Consider the following 19,837-nt stretch of genomic DNA (forward strand, 5'->3'; position numbering starts at 1 on the left):
TGTATATTTAACAGTGCAAGTTGGCAGCAAATCAATAGGCTCTTGCTGCATGCTGGACAGCTCTTAATTCTCTGTGTCTAACAGCCCCTGAATTTTTAACACGTTCTAACTGTTTAATAAACACACTGGACCATGCCAAAGGAGCTGCTTATTTGGCAGGGAGCAGTTTCTCCTCTAATAGGGGGGAAAGAAAAGCGATGCTTGAGGCTGATCAGGTCAGTTCAGAGCCACCAGCTCAGGCAGAATTTCACCTTCCACCCTCTCACAGGCTCCAGAACCCTCTGCAGAATCTGCTCACCCAGCCGCCCAAGTCTGGAGGAGGAAACTGTGCTGACTATTCCTTCTGTTCTCAAAGGAATGCAAGCAAGGGGAAAAACCCCTCACCCACCACCCCACCTCATTTCATTAGAGGTTCCTGGTATGAAGCAGGTTTGATTTGATGCTTCAGGGACGAGCCACTTCTGCTACAGCACCAAGAGCAGCATGTGGCCACTCAAACCCTGACAGGGAGCTCCCAGTCGCTCCTGCTCTGATGAGAAGACAAGACAGCCCCTGCTCCAGCCTGACCTTACCTCCACACTCAATAGAGCTGGGACCTGCCAGCCCTAACAAAGGCTCCCTGGCAGCTGGTCAGAGCTCTGAAGAGGGGGTAGGTGCTGGTGGGGCAGAGCAGCCCCTTCCCCGCCCACTGGTGGGTGACTTTAATACATCAGCTCTTCTGCTGTGCCCTCTTTGAAGAGCTGCTCCTCTGCTCCACATTATGAAGTGTTTCAAAAACCTTTGTGGGGAAAATGCATCAGGGGTTTAATGTATCATTTGATGACCCAAGGGCTGGAACACCTCTCCTATGAAGACAGGCTGAGAGAGCTGGGCTGGTTCAGCCTGGAGAAGAGAAGGCTGCAGGGAGACCTCTGAGCCCCTTCCAGTCCCTGAAGGGACCTGCAGGAAAGCTGGGCAGGGCTGTTTGTAAGGGCAGGGAGCAATGGGATGAGGGGTCATGGGTTGAACTAGAGCAGGGCAGGGTTAGATGAGACCTGAGGAAGAAGTTCTTCACTCTGAGGGAGGTGAGACCGTGTCCCAGGTTGCCCAGAATGGTGGTGGATGCCCCATCCCTGGAGCCACTCAAGGTCAGGCTTGATGAAACTCTGAGCACCCTGCTCTAGTTATAAAGGTGTCCCTGCTCACTAAAGGGTGGGACTAGATGGCCTTGGAAGGTCCCTTCCAAGCCAATCAAGACTGTGAGTCTCTGATTTATTCAGTGATCAACTGATCAATGTTGATAGATGGTGGGGAGCACAAAGGAGGGTAAACACTGGTGGCAGCGATCATGAAAGGACAGAGGACACAGTTCCCAGGGAGGGAGGGGAAGGGAAGAGCAGAAGAAAACCAAGACAGCTCAAGGAGCAAGCTCCAGCAAACCCTGAGAAAGGCAAGTGATGCTGAGCCCCTCCCAGACCCTGGCTTGTCCTTGTGCCCTCCTGGCACAACCTCACTTAGCACCCTCTCAAAAACTCTTCCAACACTCGCTGCGTGTCAGGAGGTACAAGGTCACTTTCCAACCTATAATCACTCCATCATGCCACCCATTACTGTAACTGGGGACCAATTACCAACCACCTGCACCAACTCTGGAGATGCAGGATCATTTCCTACCCAATAATCAGATTATATTCAGCACTGATGCCATAAAACCGGTCACTGGGGCCCGCTCCCACCTCTCCACACCAACCACCCTGATATCTGCTCCTACAAGTGCTTCAGCACCACCTGAAGGCACCCAGAGAAGCATTCTCTGCTGGGTTTAGTGCACTGAATTAAAGTGAGGGTGGGGGAGTTGGTGGTTTTGGTTTGGTGGGGGGATCTTATAATTAAGAGTGGTTCAGGTTTTCCCATTGAGGCAGGCTATGTTCTGGGTTGTCTGCCCCCATCTGTGGTTGCTTCAGAAGCTCCTGGGAGATACACAGGCCCAAAGACAAAACCTATCTGAAGAAAACCTCAAGTCACAAAATATTAATTCTGTAAACAAGAGCAGGCAAATTGAAACCCTAGGAGAAGAGAATATTGACTTAGCAAGCAAGGATGAGTGGTACAAAGAGACTCTGAGCCATCCAGGTCAGGTTTGAAGTTTTACAAACCTGCAGTGTCAATATTTCCCAGTCCCCTGAAGAATTTAGTCCCTGGAGTCAAGTTATGTAATGTGAAGAAGCTTTTGTTTTAGTCTGTTCTCAGTTTCTTCTTAATCTTTTTAAAGACCTGAAGTATCTCTCCGTTATTCCTCTCTGGGATCCCTGGCTTCTGGCCACACACTTACTGAGATCACCCAAACAGAACTTTAGCTGTTGTTCACTATGCAAGTTGAAGCTGAAACCTTCAAGCACAGGTCTAAACATCACCAGGTTACAGGAGAAGCAACACAAACTGATTTCTGTACAGAATATTTCACTCTGCCTGGACTGTCTCCTCCTCAGATGCAAAAATAATAAACCCCATTAATTTTAATCTTATTTAGCTGTTCCATCTTTCCACAATAATTGATTGGGCTTTAGATGCTCAGCCAGAAAACATAATCAAATCAGGTTTGCCTGGTGATTGCGCTGCGATGGTGTCAGAAAGGCTCAGTCCCCACACTCACCCTAATTGATTAAAAGATTTGGTCACTTGTACGTTTCCATTTAGACAATTAAGCTAAAGAGACACCCGGACCCAGCGCGACCGGCCGAGAGCAGTAACAGGCAGAGACGCGCTCGTTTTGTAGGGAGAATGATGAGCTGAGGGTGCTGCAGTAATTTAAGGTGCCTCCTGGTTACCCCCTCACAGCTGCGGGAGCTCACATGAATGAACATCCTGCTGCTCCTGCCACGTTACCAACTGCATCCCCAAACCCTCAGCCAGCTCTGAGGGAGAGGCAGGGCATGAGCAGCCACACACATGGCTTCCTCCAGCACGGAGCAACAAGGCCGCCCTCCAGCACGGAGCGGCAAGGCCTCCCTCCAGCACGGAGCGGCAAGGCCTCCCTCCAGCACGGAGCGGCAAGGCCGCCCTCCAGCACGGAGCGGCAAGGCCGCCCTCCAGCACAGCGGCCAAGCTGCACCTTTCACAAAGCCCCTAACCTGGAGCACGTTTGGGTGCTGATGCCACCTGCAATTCCTGCTTCAGGGCCAAAAGCCAGCAGTGATGACATCCAATTCCCAGGGAAAACGGACCAACCACGGTGCTCCCTGCCAAAACGAGGAAGAGAAAACAAAAGGGCTCCTTGGCCTTTTCCTCAGCCATCCTGGGAGAGCCGCAGTGCTTTGCAGTTGGAAACACTGGCAGACTCTGCAAATGTCAAAGTCCTGAAAGAGGAGATCAAGGGAAACCAGCCCCCCTTCCCCTCCAAAAAAGGAATCACAGCTGTCTTATCTGCAACCCAGCATGCAGATCTGCAGGACAGCACCAGCAAGGCTTAAAACCTGTATTAAAAACGTTTTGCTGACACTAAATCAAAACTCTTGCTTCATATGCCAACGGCACCGACAGTAACTGCTAACAGGAGGGTAACGTGTCTGTCCTAGCCAGGCACCGGGGCTGCAACTCTGTGTTCACCTCATGACTACAGGTCTGCGAGGAGAGGTGGGTTCAAAATCAGTCTCCTCTTCCTACAGCGAGTGAAGGGCCTGGCAGGGCACAGCCACACCAGGGATGCAGCAGAGAGAACACTGTGTAAAACCGCAACCAAGGTGAAGAAAACTTTTGTGGGTGGTGGTTTACATCAAGCCTATGGAGTATGTCCAGAGAGCCTGGGGACAGGGCTCAAGCTAAGCTTTGAGTCCTCTGACTGACAGCACTCTGGGAAGAGATGACTGGCAGCAGCGGTCCGTACAGCAAAGCACAGCCCATCCACCTTCTGCAGGTGAAGTGAGAACACTGCTCAGCACAGTCCCCAGCAAGCTGCTTCCTCGCGTTCAGGCTGGCACCATCAGTAAAATAAGGACTCCAGCAGCACCAGCATTACAGCTCCTGTTTGTGGGGTTCGTCTCAGGGGGACAAAGGGAGGTGACAGGGCTTAGAGGCACACAGTGACTTATCCCCATCGCTGTGCTTCACAGCCTACGTTTGTCTGACTTCCCCGAGTCAGCCCCATCCTCTGGGCTCAGGCTGCTGCTAAGAAGCCCTGGAGCTGGGTTGCTGTGAGGAGAACAGCGTTAAACACTCTGCAGCACGACGCTAGGAACAAAGCACCTTGTTCTGGTAACGTTATTGCTTTGTGTTTGCTGTTTATGTACCTTCTGTGTAGGGACAGCAGCACAATACACATGGCAATCTCCTTCCTACCAGCACAATCACCGCTGCGGAATTAAACGCAGGAGAAGGAACGAGCTGTTCGTTTTTCTTCCCCATCATTAGCTTGCTCTGAAGGAAAGCCACAAAACTCACACATTAACCACACCATTTGCCGTGTCCATTCAAGCCAGGCTATGATGAAAGCTCATCAAGGGCACCAATTAATACTTTAGTATAAGCTCCAAATGCAAACTTAAGTACAAGCATTAGTCACCGGTCCTCCTGTTAAGACCAACATGGGAGATGGTTTCAAAGTGCCTTCAAAATCACCAGAGGCTTCTTGCACTGAGGCTGTCATTTAAATACGCTCAGGAAAGATCTGTGTTATTAAAATGCAAAGACTATGAAAGGCAGAAAACGGTACTTGGAGGAATTCAGTTGGTTTTACATGAGAATATGGGGCTGTCGATGGAGAGATGGAAGGAGTGTCACTGGCAGGCAGCTCACTGGGTTCACATCAGTACCAAAGGAAGCACAGCCCCCGTGGTTTGAGTTAGGAAGGTGGGAGATAAAAGAACTCAAAGAGCCACCTCCTCGCCCACCCCCTCAGTACACTTTCAGGTCACTGCTTTTATTTGTGCTGAGCCTCTGGGGCTCTCTCCCCAGTCCCATCCTGTGCTCCCCCAGCCTCGCCAAAGCCCCCCTCAGAAACCCGGGCACGTTGGTGAGTGAGCAGTGCTGCAGCAGCCCACAGCTCAGGCCCACACAAAGCTCGTTTCCTCCAGAGGTTCAACAACAAAATGATTCCTCTGAGAAAGGGGCCACTTCACTGACTGAAATGAAAGTCATTTATTAGCTCCTGGTTTCAGAAGGCAACAGTTACTAAGTCATCGCTTTCCACTCACTGCCAACGCAGCAGCATCGGTGGCACAAAGCACTTTAAATAGAGAAAATGGCCTGATTCCAAAAGAAATGTCACTTTGCACCCTGGTGACCTCACCCAAGGAGCAACAGGAGCCACGGGGAGTCCTGGTGATCTCTAGAGGGAACTAGACCTACACCAAGTGCTCATTGCAGGCAGCAGTGGGAATTGCAGGGTGGGAGAGGTGGCTGTCTCCTGCCTTCCCACGTCTTCAGTTGCTCTGAACTTGCTGAGCCCAAGATATTGCTGCCCAGGAGACAGTTCTAGGGGAGGTGGTGCTAGGGGGCCCTCAGATCCTCCAGCCTCTGAGCTGAAAAGCCCACCCAGCCATCCAGCTCCTACCACTCCTGACCCAGAGGCTCCACAGCTCCCAGCACAGGAGGGCTATGTGCAGGAACAGGGAGCTGCTCCCTCACAACCCCTTTATCCCCCAGTTTCTAAGTGACAAGGACACAAAGGTAGCACCGCTCCAGGTCTGAGCAAAAGACAGTGACAGAGTGGAACAGAACCCCAAAATAAAATCACATCAGGACTTTACCTCCAGCAGAAGACACATTTGTTGGCACAAGCCAGGCTCGGCGTGGCCTCCATGCAGCGGTGGCTCTCGATTCCGTAAAAGGTGTGTTTGTAGCATCCTCCTCGGCCTCGCAGCATCGCCTGGCAGAGAGCAGACACAGACAGACCCCCAGGGAGTTAACACACACTGTACATAGCTGACTGCAAAGGTTTGAAACCTGCTCCCCAGGTGGACCCACAGGTTTGAGTCGCTCAACTTCAGTGCCCAAAGTCACCCGGGACAGACACAGCACGCGAGGTCACAGCTGTGGAACAAGGCTGAATGAGGCCAGATGCAGAGAGCAACTCCCAGCCCAGAGATCAGGACACAGGCTGAGTGTTTACACACGCCCTTAGAGAAACAAGGCGTTTATGATGTCAACTTTATGACTGTTTTGGAGGGGAGAAATTTTACCATCATCAATAACTCCTCACTTGTACCCCCAGAGCGTAACGCCGCGCTCTGCTGAAGCTGCTCAGTGAATCAGCCAACAATCGAAGGCCAGTGAAGCCACTTAAGCTGCAAGAAATATTATTGTAAAAGCTCATGAAAGAGGAACAAGGATCAATTTTGAGGCTGCCCTGCCGAACACTCAATCCTTTTCATTTGTCTACAGGAGTATTTCTTCTAGCACTAAATTAAATAAATACCCTGACCTTATAAAACCCTCATTCACCCCAGTCAGTGGCTCCAGAAGGATGCTGCACTTCACAGCCGAACCGCAGCAGCCTTCCCACAGGGATACATCTCCTATTTAGCATGCAAGTTGCTTGGAGCTAAGACTATCTTTCATTATCTCAGTTAAATAATAATAAATGAGAAAGAATCTTTACTACTCTCAAGAGAGGAGGTGAAATATGACATAGTAGCTTTTAATTTACCTTTCTGGCGATCCAAGAGAAAGCCTCCACTGAGCAGCAGGGAAAGAACAGACAGTAACCCCTACTGTACATGCAGCCCTGTTGTACTTGGGAGATGAAACAAAGTGGGAAATGCTGTTTATTCTGCCCATCCCTCAAGCAACAGGGATTTTGGGAGATGCACCCACTCACAGACAGCAAGGTGTCCAGTTCTGGGCTCCTCACCATAATAAGGACATTGATGTCCTCCAGCAAGTCCAGAGAAGGGCAACCAGGCTGGGGAAGGGGCTGGAGGGCAAATTACAGGAGGAGCGGCTAAGGGAGATGGGGGTGTTCAGCCTGGAGAAGAGGAGACTGAGAGGAGACCTTATCACCACCTACAATGACCTGACAGGATGGCACAGAGGTGGGCAATGGTCTCTTCAGCCAGGGGACAGGAGATGGGACAAGGGGAAATGGCCTCAAGCTGTGCCAGGACAGGGTCAGATCAGATGTGAGGAAAAAGTTCTTCCCTGAAAGAGTTGTCAGGGCCTAGAACAGGCTGCCCAGGGAGGGGCTGAGTCACCAACCCTGGATGTGTTTAAAAAAGGGTAGATGAGGTACTTAGGGATATGGTTTAGCATAGGATGGAAACGGTTGGACTCGATGATCTTAACTTTTCCAACCTTGTGTCTGTGTGATTGTGTGACTCTGTATTCCCAACAGCAGGCAAATCAACAGAATCTTCCTAAAACCTGCAGGGTTGACACTCTCCTCCAGACGCTGGCAGAACACACTCGCTTTAACCCCAGATACCGCTCTGATCCTTTCCTTAACACTAATCCCCCAGTGATACACATCTCCAAGGAGCCTCCTGAAGATATTCCCATACTGGTGTGAGGCTGAGTCAAAGCTGCTGCCTGGAACCAATTTCAGCTGCGTTTATTAGAAGCCTTTACATTCAATTCCAGCTTAAGCTAAAAATAGCAGGGTCCTATCTGAGCACACAGAGCTGCTCTTGATTTTGTGAAAGGGTTTTGGAGCCCAGCGTTAAATTCCAATTCTTTACCAAAACCAGGTACTCTGGGTTCCTCTGTCACAGCCCCGAAGCTTGACAAGTTTTTGGTCAAACATTTGCCAGCCTCCTCTGTCACTCACAATGATAGAAGAGAGAAATATGTGTAAGAGTAAACAGCAGAAGCATCAGTGGGATCGGCACGTCTCGTACATCTCACAAATATTCATGACAATCCAGCAGTGGGCTCTCAATTCTCCACAAGAACAAGTCTTCTGATGAAGGAGTTCATGGATAGCAGGCATTGAGGGGAGAAAACCTCGCTGCAGCCACCCACTCTGGTGATTGCCATTCAGAGAGCTCCTTTCAAAAATAGACAAAGTTAATCATGCAGCAAAAGAGAGCTGAGAGACCCAGGAGCTGATCGCTGCCCCGGCAAGAATTAGAGATGTGTTGGCATTTTAATAAGGTGATGAGTCCCATATTTATCATCTGGTGATTGCTGATGGCTCTGGGACATCAATGTTACTGCCCAAACGTGTGACACTCCAGAGCAGCTTTCAGCTTCCAGGCTTCTCGGGGACCTGCAAAGACCGATAAAGGCACCGAGGAGCCCGAGTGTGCTCTCCAGGGCTCTGCACAGCCCTGGGGAGCATTGTGAAGGTTACCTACAGACCATGTGAACAGCTACTGGTTCACATCACCTAAACCACAGCAGTGACACAGACAGTGGGATCGAGGGCACCCTCAGCACATTTACAGGTGACAGCAGGCTGTGTGGTGGGTTGACACACCAGAGAGACAGGATGTCATCCAGAGGGACCTGGACAGGTTGAAGAGGTGGGACCATGCAAACATCATGGAGTTCAGCAAGGCCAAGTGCAACGTCCTGCATGTGGGTCAGGACAATTCTCATTACCAGCACAGGCTGGGGGTGATGTGATGGAGAGCAGCCCTGCAGAAAGGGACTTGGGGTGCAGATGGATGCAAAGCTGGACATGAGCCAACAATGGGCACTCACAGCCCAGAAGGCCAACAGCATCTTGGACTGCATCACAAGAAGTGTGGCCAGCAGATTGAGAGAGGGGGTTCTGCCCCACTTCTCTGCTCTGGTGGGATCCCCCTGCAGTGCTGCATCCAGCTCTGGAGTCCTCAGCGCTGGAAAGACACAGACCTCTTGGAGTGGGTCCAGAGGAAGCCATGAGGATGACCCAAGGGCTGGAACACCTCTCCTATGAAGACAGGCTGAGAGCTGGGCTGGTTCAGCCAGGAGAAGAGAAGGCTGCAAGGAGACCTCTGAGCTCCTTCCAGTCCCTGAAGGGACCTGCAGGAAAGCTGGGCAGGGCTGTTTGTAAGGGCAGGGAGCAATGGGATGAGGGGTGATGGGTTAAACTAGAGCAGGGCAGGGTTAGATGAGACCTGAGGAAGAAGTTCTTCACTCTGAGGGAGGTGAGACACTGGCCCAGGCTGCCCAGAGAGGTGGTGGAGGCCCCATCTCTGGAGACATTCAAGGTCAGGCTTGATGAAGCTCTGAGCACCCTGCTCTAGTGAAAGGTGTCCCTGATCACTAAAGGGTGGGAGTAGATGGCCTTGGAAGGTCCCTTCCCACCTCAGGCAGTCTGTGAGTCTATGAACTACAGGGCTTGGAGGACTTTTCCACAAACACATGTCCATGCACCCACAAACACACAGAAACATGTTACATACAGCCACACCTGTGCACACACCCTCCCACAGGGTCATTTTAAAAAAATCCCAGTGCAACAAGTGACAGTGACCTCAGCACCTGCCTCTGGCTGCGGAAATGCTGAAAGCAGCAGAGGAACCCTGAGTGTCACAAGCCAGGGACACCAGTCACAGAACCCTGAGTGTCACAAGCCAGGGACACCAGTCACAGAACCCTGAGTGTCACAAGCCAGGGACACCAGTCACAGGACAGGTTCCAACCCCCTTGTGTGCCTGTCTGAGTGCAGTGATAGGCTGCCTTGTCTTTGTTTCACAAGGTGATGTAACCTACCTGCTCTTCTCTGTGGTGTTCTGCTCCTGCCACACGTTCCAGGAGGCAGGAGATATTTTAGCAGAGAGCAGAGTAACAGGGAACAAACCCAAGAGAAATGATGCTCCCAGCTCACTCTCTGCAGCAGGATTTTAATAGCTTGACATGCAAAACTACAGCTTGGAAGATGAAATTGGGATTCGAGGAAGCAAGACCAGGTATTTAAGGGATATTTCACCTGGAAACTGTAACACCCAAATCTTCCAGGGGGTTTTTAACTTTCCAAAACAAGACCAAGAACATACCTTTGTCCACCGGCAGAGCTTCACCCCAGAATGGCTCCCAATCAGCCTGTAACCTGAAAGCAAAGCAAAACCGAATCAAACAACTGATTTTCCCCTGCAGCAGGTGACACCCCAAACACACTCATTGGTACCCACAGTTATGCAGCATCACAGTATCCATGCTGCTCCTCCCTGGTGACCCAAAGGCGATGCTACTGAGGTGGCAGGGCCACCCACTGCCATCTCCATCTGGTTCTGGGGACCTGCACATCAGAGCAGTGGCCACAGACACTCAAGGGACTCGAATGGGTTCCTCTTGATGGGAGAGTTATTTGCACTGCTCTGTCTTGCTTGAATGAAGAGGGGGTGGCCAGCAGATTTCCCTGGCCAAGTCCAGGAATGCAGGACACTCCCCCTGATCCCAAGGCACAGCACTTGTCCCCAAAGGGAGCAAGACATGGACCCAGAAGCATCTTCCTGGCCCTGAGCCCACCCCAGGACAGAGCAGCCCTAGTGCTGCTGCTCCTCCAGACACCTCAACCAGTGTGGGGGGGGGGAGCAACCAAGGAGGAGAACTGAAACCCGGGGCTCAGCTTGAGCCCAAACTTCACCAGTTTCACCAGTTCCACCTCTGCACCAGCAAGGAGCCGCTCCTCTGTGCCTCCAGGGAAGCTGATTTCCCATCACTTCCCTGCTCCCAAGCCAAGATCAACACAATTCCATTTAAATTTATCAGCCCAGGAGGATTAATTGCGCCGCGTTCGTTAAGCACTGAGCACTATTATTACCCAAACTGCTCCAATTGGGTTATTGTTCTCTTTGAATAAAAAAAAAGTACTTAGAGACCAATATGTCTGAAGGATTAAAAGTCACTTCAAAATCAGCATAAAAATAAGAGGGATTTGCAAAGCCTCCCCGTGCCATCCACACAGCAGTGTCCACACTGGTGGCCCAGCTGTCCCCAAAGCCAGCACAGCCCAACCAGCTGCTTTAGCCTGAGGTTTAGATTAACACTTTTGAGGGATACAGCAAATTTTAGGTATCCAGTCTCCTTCCTGCCAATGGGCACGAATCAAACAGGGGGAAGAAAGCTGCCTGTTCAGCAGAAGAATTGGCCTTTGCCTCCAGCACGGAGAGGTGGCACGATTACCCTGCCCTGCTCGTTTGTCACCTCCAAGGATGCTGAGCCAGGCAGGAACTACAGTGACAGCAGATGCCACCACAGCTTCCCCAGCTAAAACCATGTGAAGACACAAGTGGCTCACAAGGAATGGGACAGCATCTAGAGCAGGCTGCTCCAGTCCCTCTGAAGTACAGCAGAGACCTGCCCTATTGCCTCTTTCTTCTTGAGGTGTTTGCTGCTGGCTCCAGCCTTGCTGGGGCATTAGGACACATGCATCCTTAGCCTGAGCAGGTCCCTGGAGTGACTCTCCAGGAGACTGTACAGGAGTGAGCAGGGAGTACCCCCTGTTTGGTGGCAAAGGGTCAAATTGCCAGATGAAGTGAGGCTTTGGGGACTCCAGTGTTGGGCTGCTCCCACATTCTGAGCTCTCTTTTCCCTCCAGCTCAGGGGGAACAGGCAGTACTGCAACCTTCACCTTCCTAAATGAAGCAGCCCTGAAATCCCATGTGCACAGGCATGAGGTATCCCATATAGCACAGAAGAACAAACTGTTACAAGCTAAAAAGCCTTGGTCTTGTACACCACAGCCCATCCAGTCCTTCCCTGGAGAAAGGCATCACTGTGACCCCCATCAGCATTTCTGACATCCAAAGCCACATGCAATACTGGGGACACCTTTATCTAGGGTGGGATGGGACCCAGCAAACCTTGTGACCACTTCTGCCTGGCAGTTATCAGAGGGACAGGCAAGTCTGCACAACTGCATTCAGCTGCATCACTTCACCTCTTCCCACCCTGGGCCTGCCCTGCCTCTTTCCTCTGCATCACTTTGCTAACAGGCTCATCCAGGATGGTCTGACCTCAGCCCAGACCTTCCTGCACGGCTACAACTCTTGTCCTTACCAAATCTCTTGACAAGCATGGGAAAGGGCAATGCAACCCTCCTCTCTCCAAGCCAGACCCTTTACTGATGTCAACCAGCCACATTTCCTTTCCATTTCTCAGATCTCAGCGACAGCACCCATGTGAGATTACTCCCTCACACATCACTCGTCAGCAGAAGTAATATGGCTGCTTTCAAATGGGCTTTGGATTAAAATTAAATTGGAAATAGGATATGCCTGCCTAGATCTGCTCCTGAGCTGTCTGAGGGAAGAGAGGAAGCAGCTAAACAGAGCGAGGTGCCAAGCTCCAGAGCCCAAAGCTGCAGCATTTTCTCCTAAGTAACTTAAACCAACTTCCATCCACCATGTGGAGCGCCCACAGCTTCCTCTGAAGGCCAAGAAGATGGTACATGTTCAACATCAAAACAGTGTCTTACAAACTTCAGCCAGCTTCAGGGATGAGAAGGGGTTTACTCATCTCCTTTGCTGCTGCCAGGAGTCACAGCTACAGTTACAGGAGGAAACAGCACACACTTGCAGAACTTCTTAAAGGGACCCCACACAGGTAACTGGGAGAAATGTGGTCACCCTGGTGAGCCATCACAAGGAATCCTGCCCATGCCATGCTTTTTCAGACTTGAAAATTAGATTAAAGTATCAGTGACCAAGACCAACCCTTCTTTACACATCTGTTTTGTGTGAGCAGAGTCCTTCCAGCTCTATGAACCCATTTCTCCTTTACTGCTGGCTGGTAGAACAGGCAGAAAAACCAGCCTGGGCTAAATGAAACCACAGAATAGAATCAAAGAACCTTTAAGGTTGGAAAAGGCCTCTAGTATCATCAAGTCCAACTAACCCTGTTCAACTAACCCATGCCCTGGAGTGTCACATCTATATGTGTTCTGAACCTCCCCAGGGACAGTGACTCCACCACCTCTCTGGGTAGCCTGGTCCAATCCTGACCACTCTTGCATTCAAGAACTTTTTCCTGATCTTCAATCCAAGCCTTCCCTGATGCAACTTGAGGCTGTTTCTTCTTATCCTATTACTAGTCACTTGGGAGAAAAAAAAACAACCCCCACCTCTCTACACCCCTCCTTTCAGGTAGCTGTAAAGAGCAATAACATCTCTGCTCAGCCTCCTCTTCTCCAGGCTAAACCTCCCCAGTTCCTTCAGCTGCTCCTCATAAGACTCGTGCTCCCAACTTTGTACAAAGCTTTGTACAAAGGGTTAAGCAAGAGCCAAGTTGCACTGAGTTTCAAACTGAACATGTGACAAGACTTGAGAACCAGTCTGGGGGTCCTTGCCATCCTGTTTCCACGTCACAGCTTCTGCTGAACAACCCTTTGAAAGCTGCCCCAGAAGTCAGCACCTCTGCACACCAGGACTTGCCATCAACACCTTCACCTATTTGCTTGAGAGATACTACTTGTGCCCAGCAACTCTAGGTGAGTATCAGATACACCACTGCCCAAACAATGCCCTGGTGCTGGGCTGAGCAAACCTGACCTAATTATTATCTCTACAGCCTGATATTCCAAGGATTCCTTGAATTATAAAAGAGGTCCACAGTAACAAGCCCAACTCCTGGCTAACAACACAGGAGCATCTCATCTGATGTCTGTGTACAAGATGATCCTGCTCTAGATGATGAATTCTGAGTGACCAGCAGCCTGCCAACCTTCACTGCAACTGTCCTTTTTTACTATAATAAGACATTAATTCAGCTTTCAAACAAGCTTTGGGGTGAAATGAGTGGTTTGAGCTGCACCACTGGGCTGATAAACAGTTGGTGAATGTTTGCCCTGACCATCCAAGTGGATTTTAATAGCCCATGGACAGACTTTTAATGAGAGATGGCCGGAGGCACAGATGGCAACTGCTCCGCTGTCAGCACGTACCCTCTGTCACCTAACTAATGGCTTTACAAGTCCATTCTCTGGAATACAAAGAATTCATTGAGGGAGCCTACTGATACCTCTGCCACTGAGACAGGACACTTCTCTATGTATTCATGTCATGTTCTGGGGTGTCAAGGTGTCCTGGTGGTCAGTTTGCTAGTTTACCAGTGCCATACACAATGTCACACCTGTGCCTCAGTTTCCCTGCCAAGGTCAGAGCAGGGGTGCCACTGCCAGGACCCTGGGCTCTCCCCACACACTCTCCCACAAAGGAGCTTTGAGTCCCTCCAGTGCCTTCTGCACCCCTGTCTCACACCTCCAGCTCCCCTCACAGTCCCTATTTTGGCTGCTCTGGTGGCTGGGTAGGAGACAGCCTAGGGTAGGAAACTCAGCCTTGGCAACTGGCAGGAACCAGCTGGCCAAGAGGATAGGTTGTAACTTACAGGTCACAGTGAGAAGAAAAAGCCTCAAGCTCTTTCTTATTCATAGGAAAATTCCCAAGAAATCTGCAGGAACTTCATGTCATTAAGAACTGTACATCAGCATCAGCTGAAAAAAGTTCCCAGTGGAAGAAGGCAGCAGCCAGCCTGCCCAACTCTTCCTCAAGTACCAAGAACAAACCCATAAAGAGCAAGACACAAGCTGCTACAGACAGGATCTGGGTTTTGTGTGTGTTTTACAGAGTCCCTTTTCAGTCATTCCAGGCAGGTTTCTGTCCCCACACTTCCATGTGTACAAACTGTCCCCCTGTGTGGGGAGGGAAGAAGAAAGGGCAGCATGTTTCACCCTGGTCTGAATACACCTTGCATTTCGTTTCAGCTGAAGAGATGTCATTTCCAAGACCAAAACCCCTCCAAGACATTTCAAAAATTAACAAGGGAGACACTTCAAATATCAATTTTCCTCTGTTACACATGGAGTAACTCCACCAGCTCCAGTAACTACACAGGGGAAGAATTAGGCCCACAAAAGTGAGGTCTGCCTCTGCTGCTCCATCTGCATCAGTGAATTCATATCACAGTGAGCTCACCAGCAGCTCTTGCAGCTTCTGCACCATGGGACTTGGGCATCTTCTGCTTCCCAGATTCTTCCCCTTTAGCTGCTGTTTACTTACACAGGTGTTTGCTGAGGAACTACAAGTTCAGTGGGCCCCACTCTGCCTCCTCCGTGCAGCCAGAGTGTTTACTCTGCTATAAATCACTGTTCATTGTGCAGACTGATTTCTACCCTTCCCATGTGGGGATTTGAATCCCACGGTGAGTTTGTCCCCAGTCCCTGATGCAGCCATGAGCTGCTGCTGCCACCTGGAGTTGAAGAGCCAGACACAAAGCACACCCAGCACCCATCTCCATGCCATGCCTTTGTCCAGTGGGTCTCCTTCCCTCACTGTGGGCACTCAAAGCCCAGCACAGCGAGCTGAGAGGGGGTCAGAAGAGCTCAGAGCTGCAGGCACAGGAAACCTCCATCCACAAACAGACCACAAAAGCCACCAGGTCCTTGGCAAGTGCTCACCAACCTTGGTTGAGATCAGGGTTTTAAAAGCCCAGGACCTGAAGTCAGCCTCTCTATTGCCCTTACACACCAAAAACCACAGAGCAAAGTCTCTCTTTATATCAACCATGAAGCTCATACCAACTGCATGGAAATGAGCAGCTAGTGAAGCAGCCCCTGCTACTTCAGATACAAGCTGCTTCCCAACACCACTTGCCTCTGGATACAAGTAAAGCTGAGGTATCCTGGGCAGCCTGGTGCTAACTGTAGGCAACAGGAGAGATGCAACAACCCAACTGGGCTGCAGCATGATACTTGTGGGAGCAGAGACACAGCAGAATCATTTATTCCCCATCAGTGGGGTCAGTCTCAGGGTATCTTTCATGCATTCCCATGGCATTGCTACTGTGAAAAGCAGTTTTATTTAGTGCTACAGTAGAAGAGCACAAAGAACACAGCATGTTGAAATGCACAGGATAAGTGGCTTAAGAAATCCAGGTTCCTGGAATTTCCTGTGGGGAAAAAATCAGCTCTTCAGGATTTGGAGTTTGTTTCTTCATCATTTTATTCCTGCACATTTGAGAGAAGTCCATCAAGGACCACCTGAAGCACTGCTAAATGCAACTGCTTTCAGGCAACTGCTGGCAAGTCAAGGAGTGGTTAGGACCAAGGATGGGTAACAACCACACAGCACAGGTCTTCGTGCTACTGCTGTGCTGATTTGTAACAGCAGGAAAACCCCAAAGACAGCACCACTATCTGTACCCCTAAAACAAGCAGAGCTGATACAGGGGACACTGAAGGAACCCCCATGGATTCACACTGGGCTTTGATGTTGGGGGGGGAAGGTCAACTTTCCTATTGAAACAGCAGCTTCTCTACAGAAGGATTTACACAGAGTTCCTGAAAAATCAGGAGCTCTGGAAAGACAAACTTCACTATGGACAAGACCCTCCTGGTACCCCAAGCCAAGCAAAAAGAGCTTCCAGCCCAGCAAGGGTTGTTTTGGGACTCTACAGGCAACAGCAGGAAGCGAATGAGCACATGTTGGGCTGTATCTGCCAATCCCCACAGGCAACATGTGTATGGAAAGTTCCCTTTTTCCCCCCTTTATTTCAGGGCATCTACCTGAGCAGATGGAATCACCACAAAATGGTACCACCACAAAGTCCTTCAGCTGCCAGCTGCCCTCTCTCCCCAGCTGTACATGTTACTGGGAGCCACCAAGCAGTCTGGGCTGTACCTGTACTTCATGCAAGGCTGAATCCTGATGGGAAGGACTCAGTGCTTTCTCCCAACACAAGATGGGCTGTGGCTTGGAAGAGGAACTATTGCAGAGCACCTTCTACAAAGGCATCTGCAACCAGGCAGCTCCACGGGCGAGCGCCTGTGTGACCCCAGAGGTGAAGCTATATTTAGCTGAAATGCAACCCCAGGGTTAAAATAAAGCCATTGTTTAAGCAATATTCTCTTTACCAACAGGAAGGTAAATATATCTGAAGGTCAATCAAAATAAAAGGGGTGAGTGCTGCAATAGCCTGAAGAGATGCTGCTCAAAGGCAAACTTCTGTTACACAACTGTAATGTAAAAGAACAGCTTTCTCCTGAAGCACTGGGACTGGTTTTTCCTTCTCTTGGGCTAATTATGCCCCCAGGGATAATCATGAAAAGACACTGAACCCACACCCAAAGCAACTGGTTCTTGTTAAATAAACTGAATTATTTTGACTATGCTGAGCTTGTTAATTTGGGGGGACAGTGCTGAGGGAAGGAGGGGCTACTTTTGTGTTTGCAACCACAGAGGTGCTTTAAGCTCTGGTCACACTTCTCATCACCCAGCTCTGGTGTCACTGGGGGTGCAGGGCAGGGCCATCAATTAAGATTTTTCTGTCCTTTATTCCCTGTTGAGTCTGTTCTGCCAGTGATGCTGACTGCAGAATGATCTCTCCCTGGTCTTATCCCAACTCCTGAACCTCTCAATATCTATTTTCTCCCCTGTCCAGCTGAAAAGGGGAGTGATGGAGAGGCTTTGGTGGACATCTGGCCTCCAGCCAGGGCCAAACCTCCACAAATGCAAGAACCAGAAATGCATTCTCAGATACTTCCAACTTCAACAAGAAAACCAAGCACACTCACCCTAAAGAGATACAGGAAATTAGACTGAACTCCCTTTAGTCTCCAGCTGAGCTGCTCAGGGAAGCTCACATCACCCTTCTGCTGATCAGAAGGGAGGTTTCTGAACTGCTGGGTGGTCAGTCTAGCTCTTCTCATGCCTGTCCTTTAAGTTCATTAAAGCTGTTCTCCACAGCTCATAGACACCTGCTAATCTAATGGACTAGTGGCCTGCTAAAGTTAGCTGGAACTACTCCCTTTTCTCAAAATAAAGTGTCAGGAAGAAAATCCAAGTTTGAAACTGAAAGAAAAGCAGGGGACTGAGATCCAAAACTGATGCAAAGCTGATCTTGAAATATTCTTTGAGAAACCTTCCCTCTGGAGGCATGTGGGACTGTCATCTCCCTCACGCTGCCCTACTAGACAGGGTACCAGACAGGTACCCAGGGAACTCTGACACTCCCCACTCATTAACAGGCATCACACCAAGATGTGGTCCCCAGTTCAGACTCTTCTTCTGCAACAGCCAGGTAAAAACAGCCCCTGCCCCATCTCAGTCCTGCCTCTGGTAAGAGCCTACCACGACTGAGGGCCCAGAACAGTACCCTCACCATGGTGAAGGCCACCACCTTTCACTCGCTCGCTTAGAGGTCTACCTCCAAGGCCACAAAGCCTGTTCCACCCTCCAGCCACTGCAGAACCTCACCTTGTTTGGTCAGGGCTTCTCTCAGAGCCAGGGTAATCATCTCTCTCTTCTCACCCTCCTCCTTCCTCCCCACGTCCTCTTGAGTGGAGCTTGTTCCAACACCTCCTGCCTCCAGCTCTCGGTCTCTCTGTTTAAAGACAGGGAATTGCAACCTTTAGGTTCCAGCAGCACATTTCAAACCCTGGGTCACAGTTCAACCCTGGATCTGCTCAGCTTAAAACTGGTGCACATGTCTCCATGTGAATTCCTGCCCTCACGTTATCAGACTCACAGACTGGCCAGGGCTGGCAGGGACCTCTAGAGATCATCTTGGCCAATACCCCTGCCAGAGCAGGATCCCCTTGAGCAGGCTCCTGCATTTCAGCCCTTCTCCCAGCAGACTCCCACCCTTTAGTAATGTGGGTTTCTTTATTCTTTAGTCCCAAAAAGGCTCCAGATTGGTTCACTACCACCACAATAAAATTCTCTAGGGCTCCTGAAGAAACCAGGTGTCTGGATCTCATCTGAGAGAGAGAGGCACTCCAGCACTCCCCCCCAGCAGCCTCATCCCTCTGCAGAACACAAAACGTTTTGTGCCTGACACCCAGTGGCCTGGAGTGACAAGCAGCAGCTGTCCCTGGTATTTGGGACAGGGCAGAGAAGAAAACCACAGCACCAGGAGGAGTCAAGACTGCCCAGGAGTTTGCAGAGTAGAAGCTGTGCTCTCCAAGAGTCACCTGAAAAGCCAGCCAAGTGCACCACCAAAATTCAACAGTCACCACAAACCCCGCAAAAGAAGAGGCTGTTCCCCCTCCCCACCCCACAGCCTGCTCCTGGCACAGGACCTGCAGCACCCCAATGAAGTTCAGCTTCCTGCAAACGCTGCTTTATAAGACAAGATTAAACCCTTGGAGCTCAACCTTGGAAAGGCCAGTGCAGGAGTCCAGTGGAGAGTGGAGGCTGACACTGGACTGTCGTAGCCTGAAAGAAGTCACACGCCCATGAGTACACCTGGAATCAACTGTTCCAGGGTGGAAACAGCCCCACCATCTACCATGGACTGGTCCAGGCTGTGTTAGAACAGGGTGAAGCCCCAGAGCTCCAGCAGTGTGTGGGGAAACACAGCAGAGGAAGAAAGGGAAGAAAATAATCCAAGTTCTGCTAAAAGCTGGATTTGCCATCAAGCAAAGTGAGGTCAAGGGACCTGCTCAGGAAACTCAGTTTCTAGGAGTACAATGGCAGCATGGATGTTGTCTGATCCCAATGGATGTTATCCACAACACAGCAGCGATGTCTCCACCACCCAACAAGGAGACAGGAGCTACCCCAGGATTCGTGGGTCTCTGGTGGATGCCAGAGCCACACTGTGGTTCTCTCTCCCAAACCACACCGTGCCCACAACCCCTCTGCTATGTCACACAACACGTAACCTGTCAGCCCTTTAGGGCTTTTCTAAAATATTGGCAGAGCTGTGGATAAACAGAAAACCAAACCCAAGAGAGGACATTCTGCTTGCACAGAACTGAGGCTGTGTCACATCCAAGCCTCCTCTGTGCCAAAGACATCAAGACACACAAACACTTCCAGTTTGAGTCCATCCACCGACTGTCAGCGTCGCTAAGGAAACCAGGGGAAGGCATCCCAACCAGGGGAAGGCATCCCAACCAGGGGAAGGCATCCCAACCAGGGGAAGGCATCCCAACCAGGGGAAGGCATCCCAACCAGGGGAAGGCATCCCAACCAGGGGAAGGCATCCCAACCAGGGG

At 50.4% G+C, this 19,837-nt stretch overlaps 1 protein-coding gene across 1 annotated transcript in view; it reads right to left on the reverse strand.

Annotated features, from left to right (window-relative positions):
• Nucleotides 1-19,837, reverse strand: part of LOC311198891 (S-adenosyl-L-methionine-dependent tRNA 4-demethylwyosine synthase TYW1-like) — an 83,862-nt gene that overhangs the window by 51,983 nt on the left and 12,042 nt on the right. The window contains exons 8-10 of the mRNA XM_084272913.1: nucleotides 18,093-18,219; nucleotides 9,897-9,949; nucleotides 5,724-5,842 (exon numbers count right to left, since the gene is read on the reverse strand). Of these exons, the coding sequence (XP_084129039.1) occupies nucleotides 5,724-5,842; nucleotides 9,897-9,949; nucleotides 18,093-18,219 (299 nt within the window). The remainder of the gene's footprint in view (nucleotides 1-5,723; nucleotides 5,843-9,896; nucleotides 9,950-18,092; nucleotides 18,220-19,837) is intronic.

The sequence above is a fragment of the Gallinula chloropus genome (assembly GCF_964237585.1).
Source record: "Gallinula chloropus genome assembly, chromosome: 19".
Lineage (NCBI taxonomy): Eukaryota > Metazoa > Chordata > Aves > Gruiformes > Rallidae > Gallinula > Gallinula chloropus.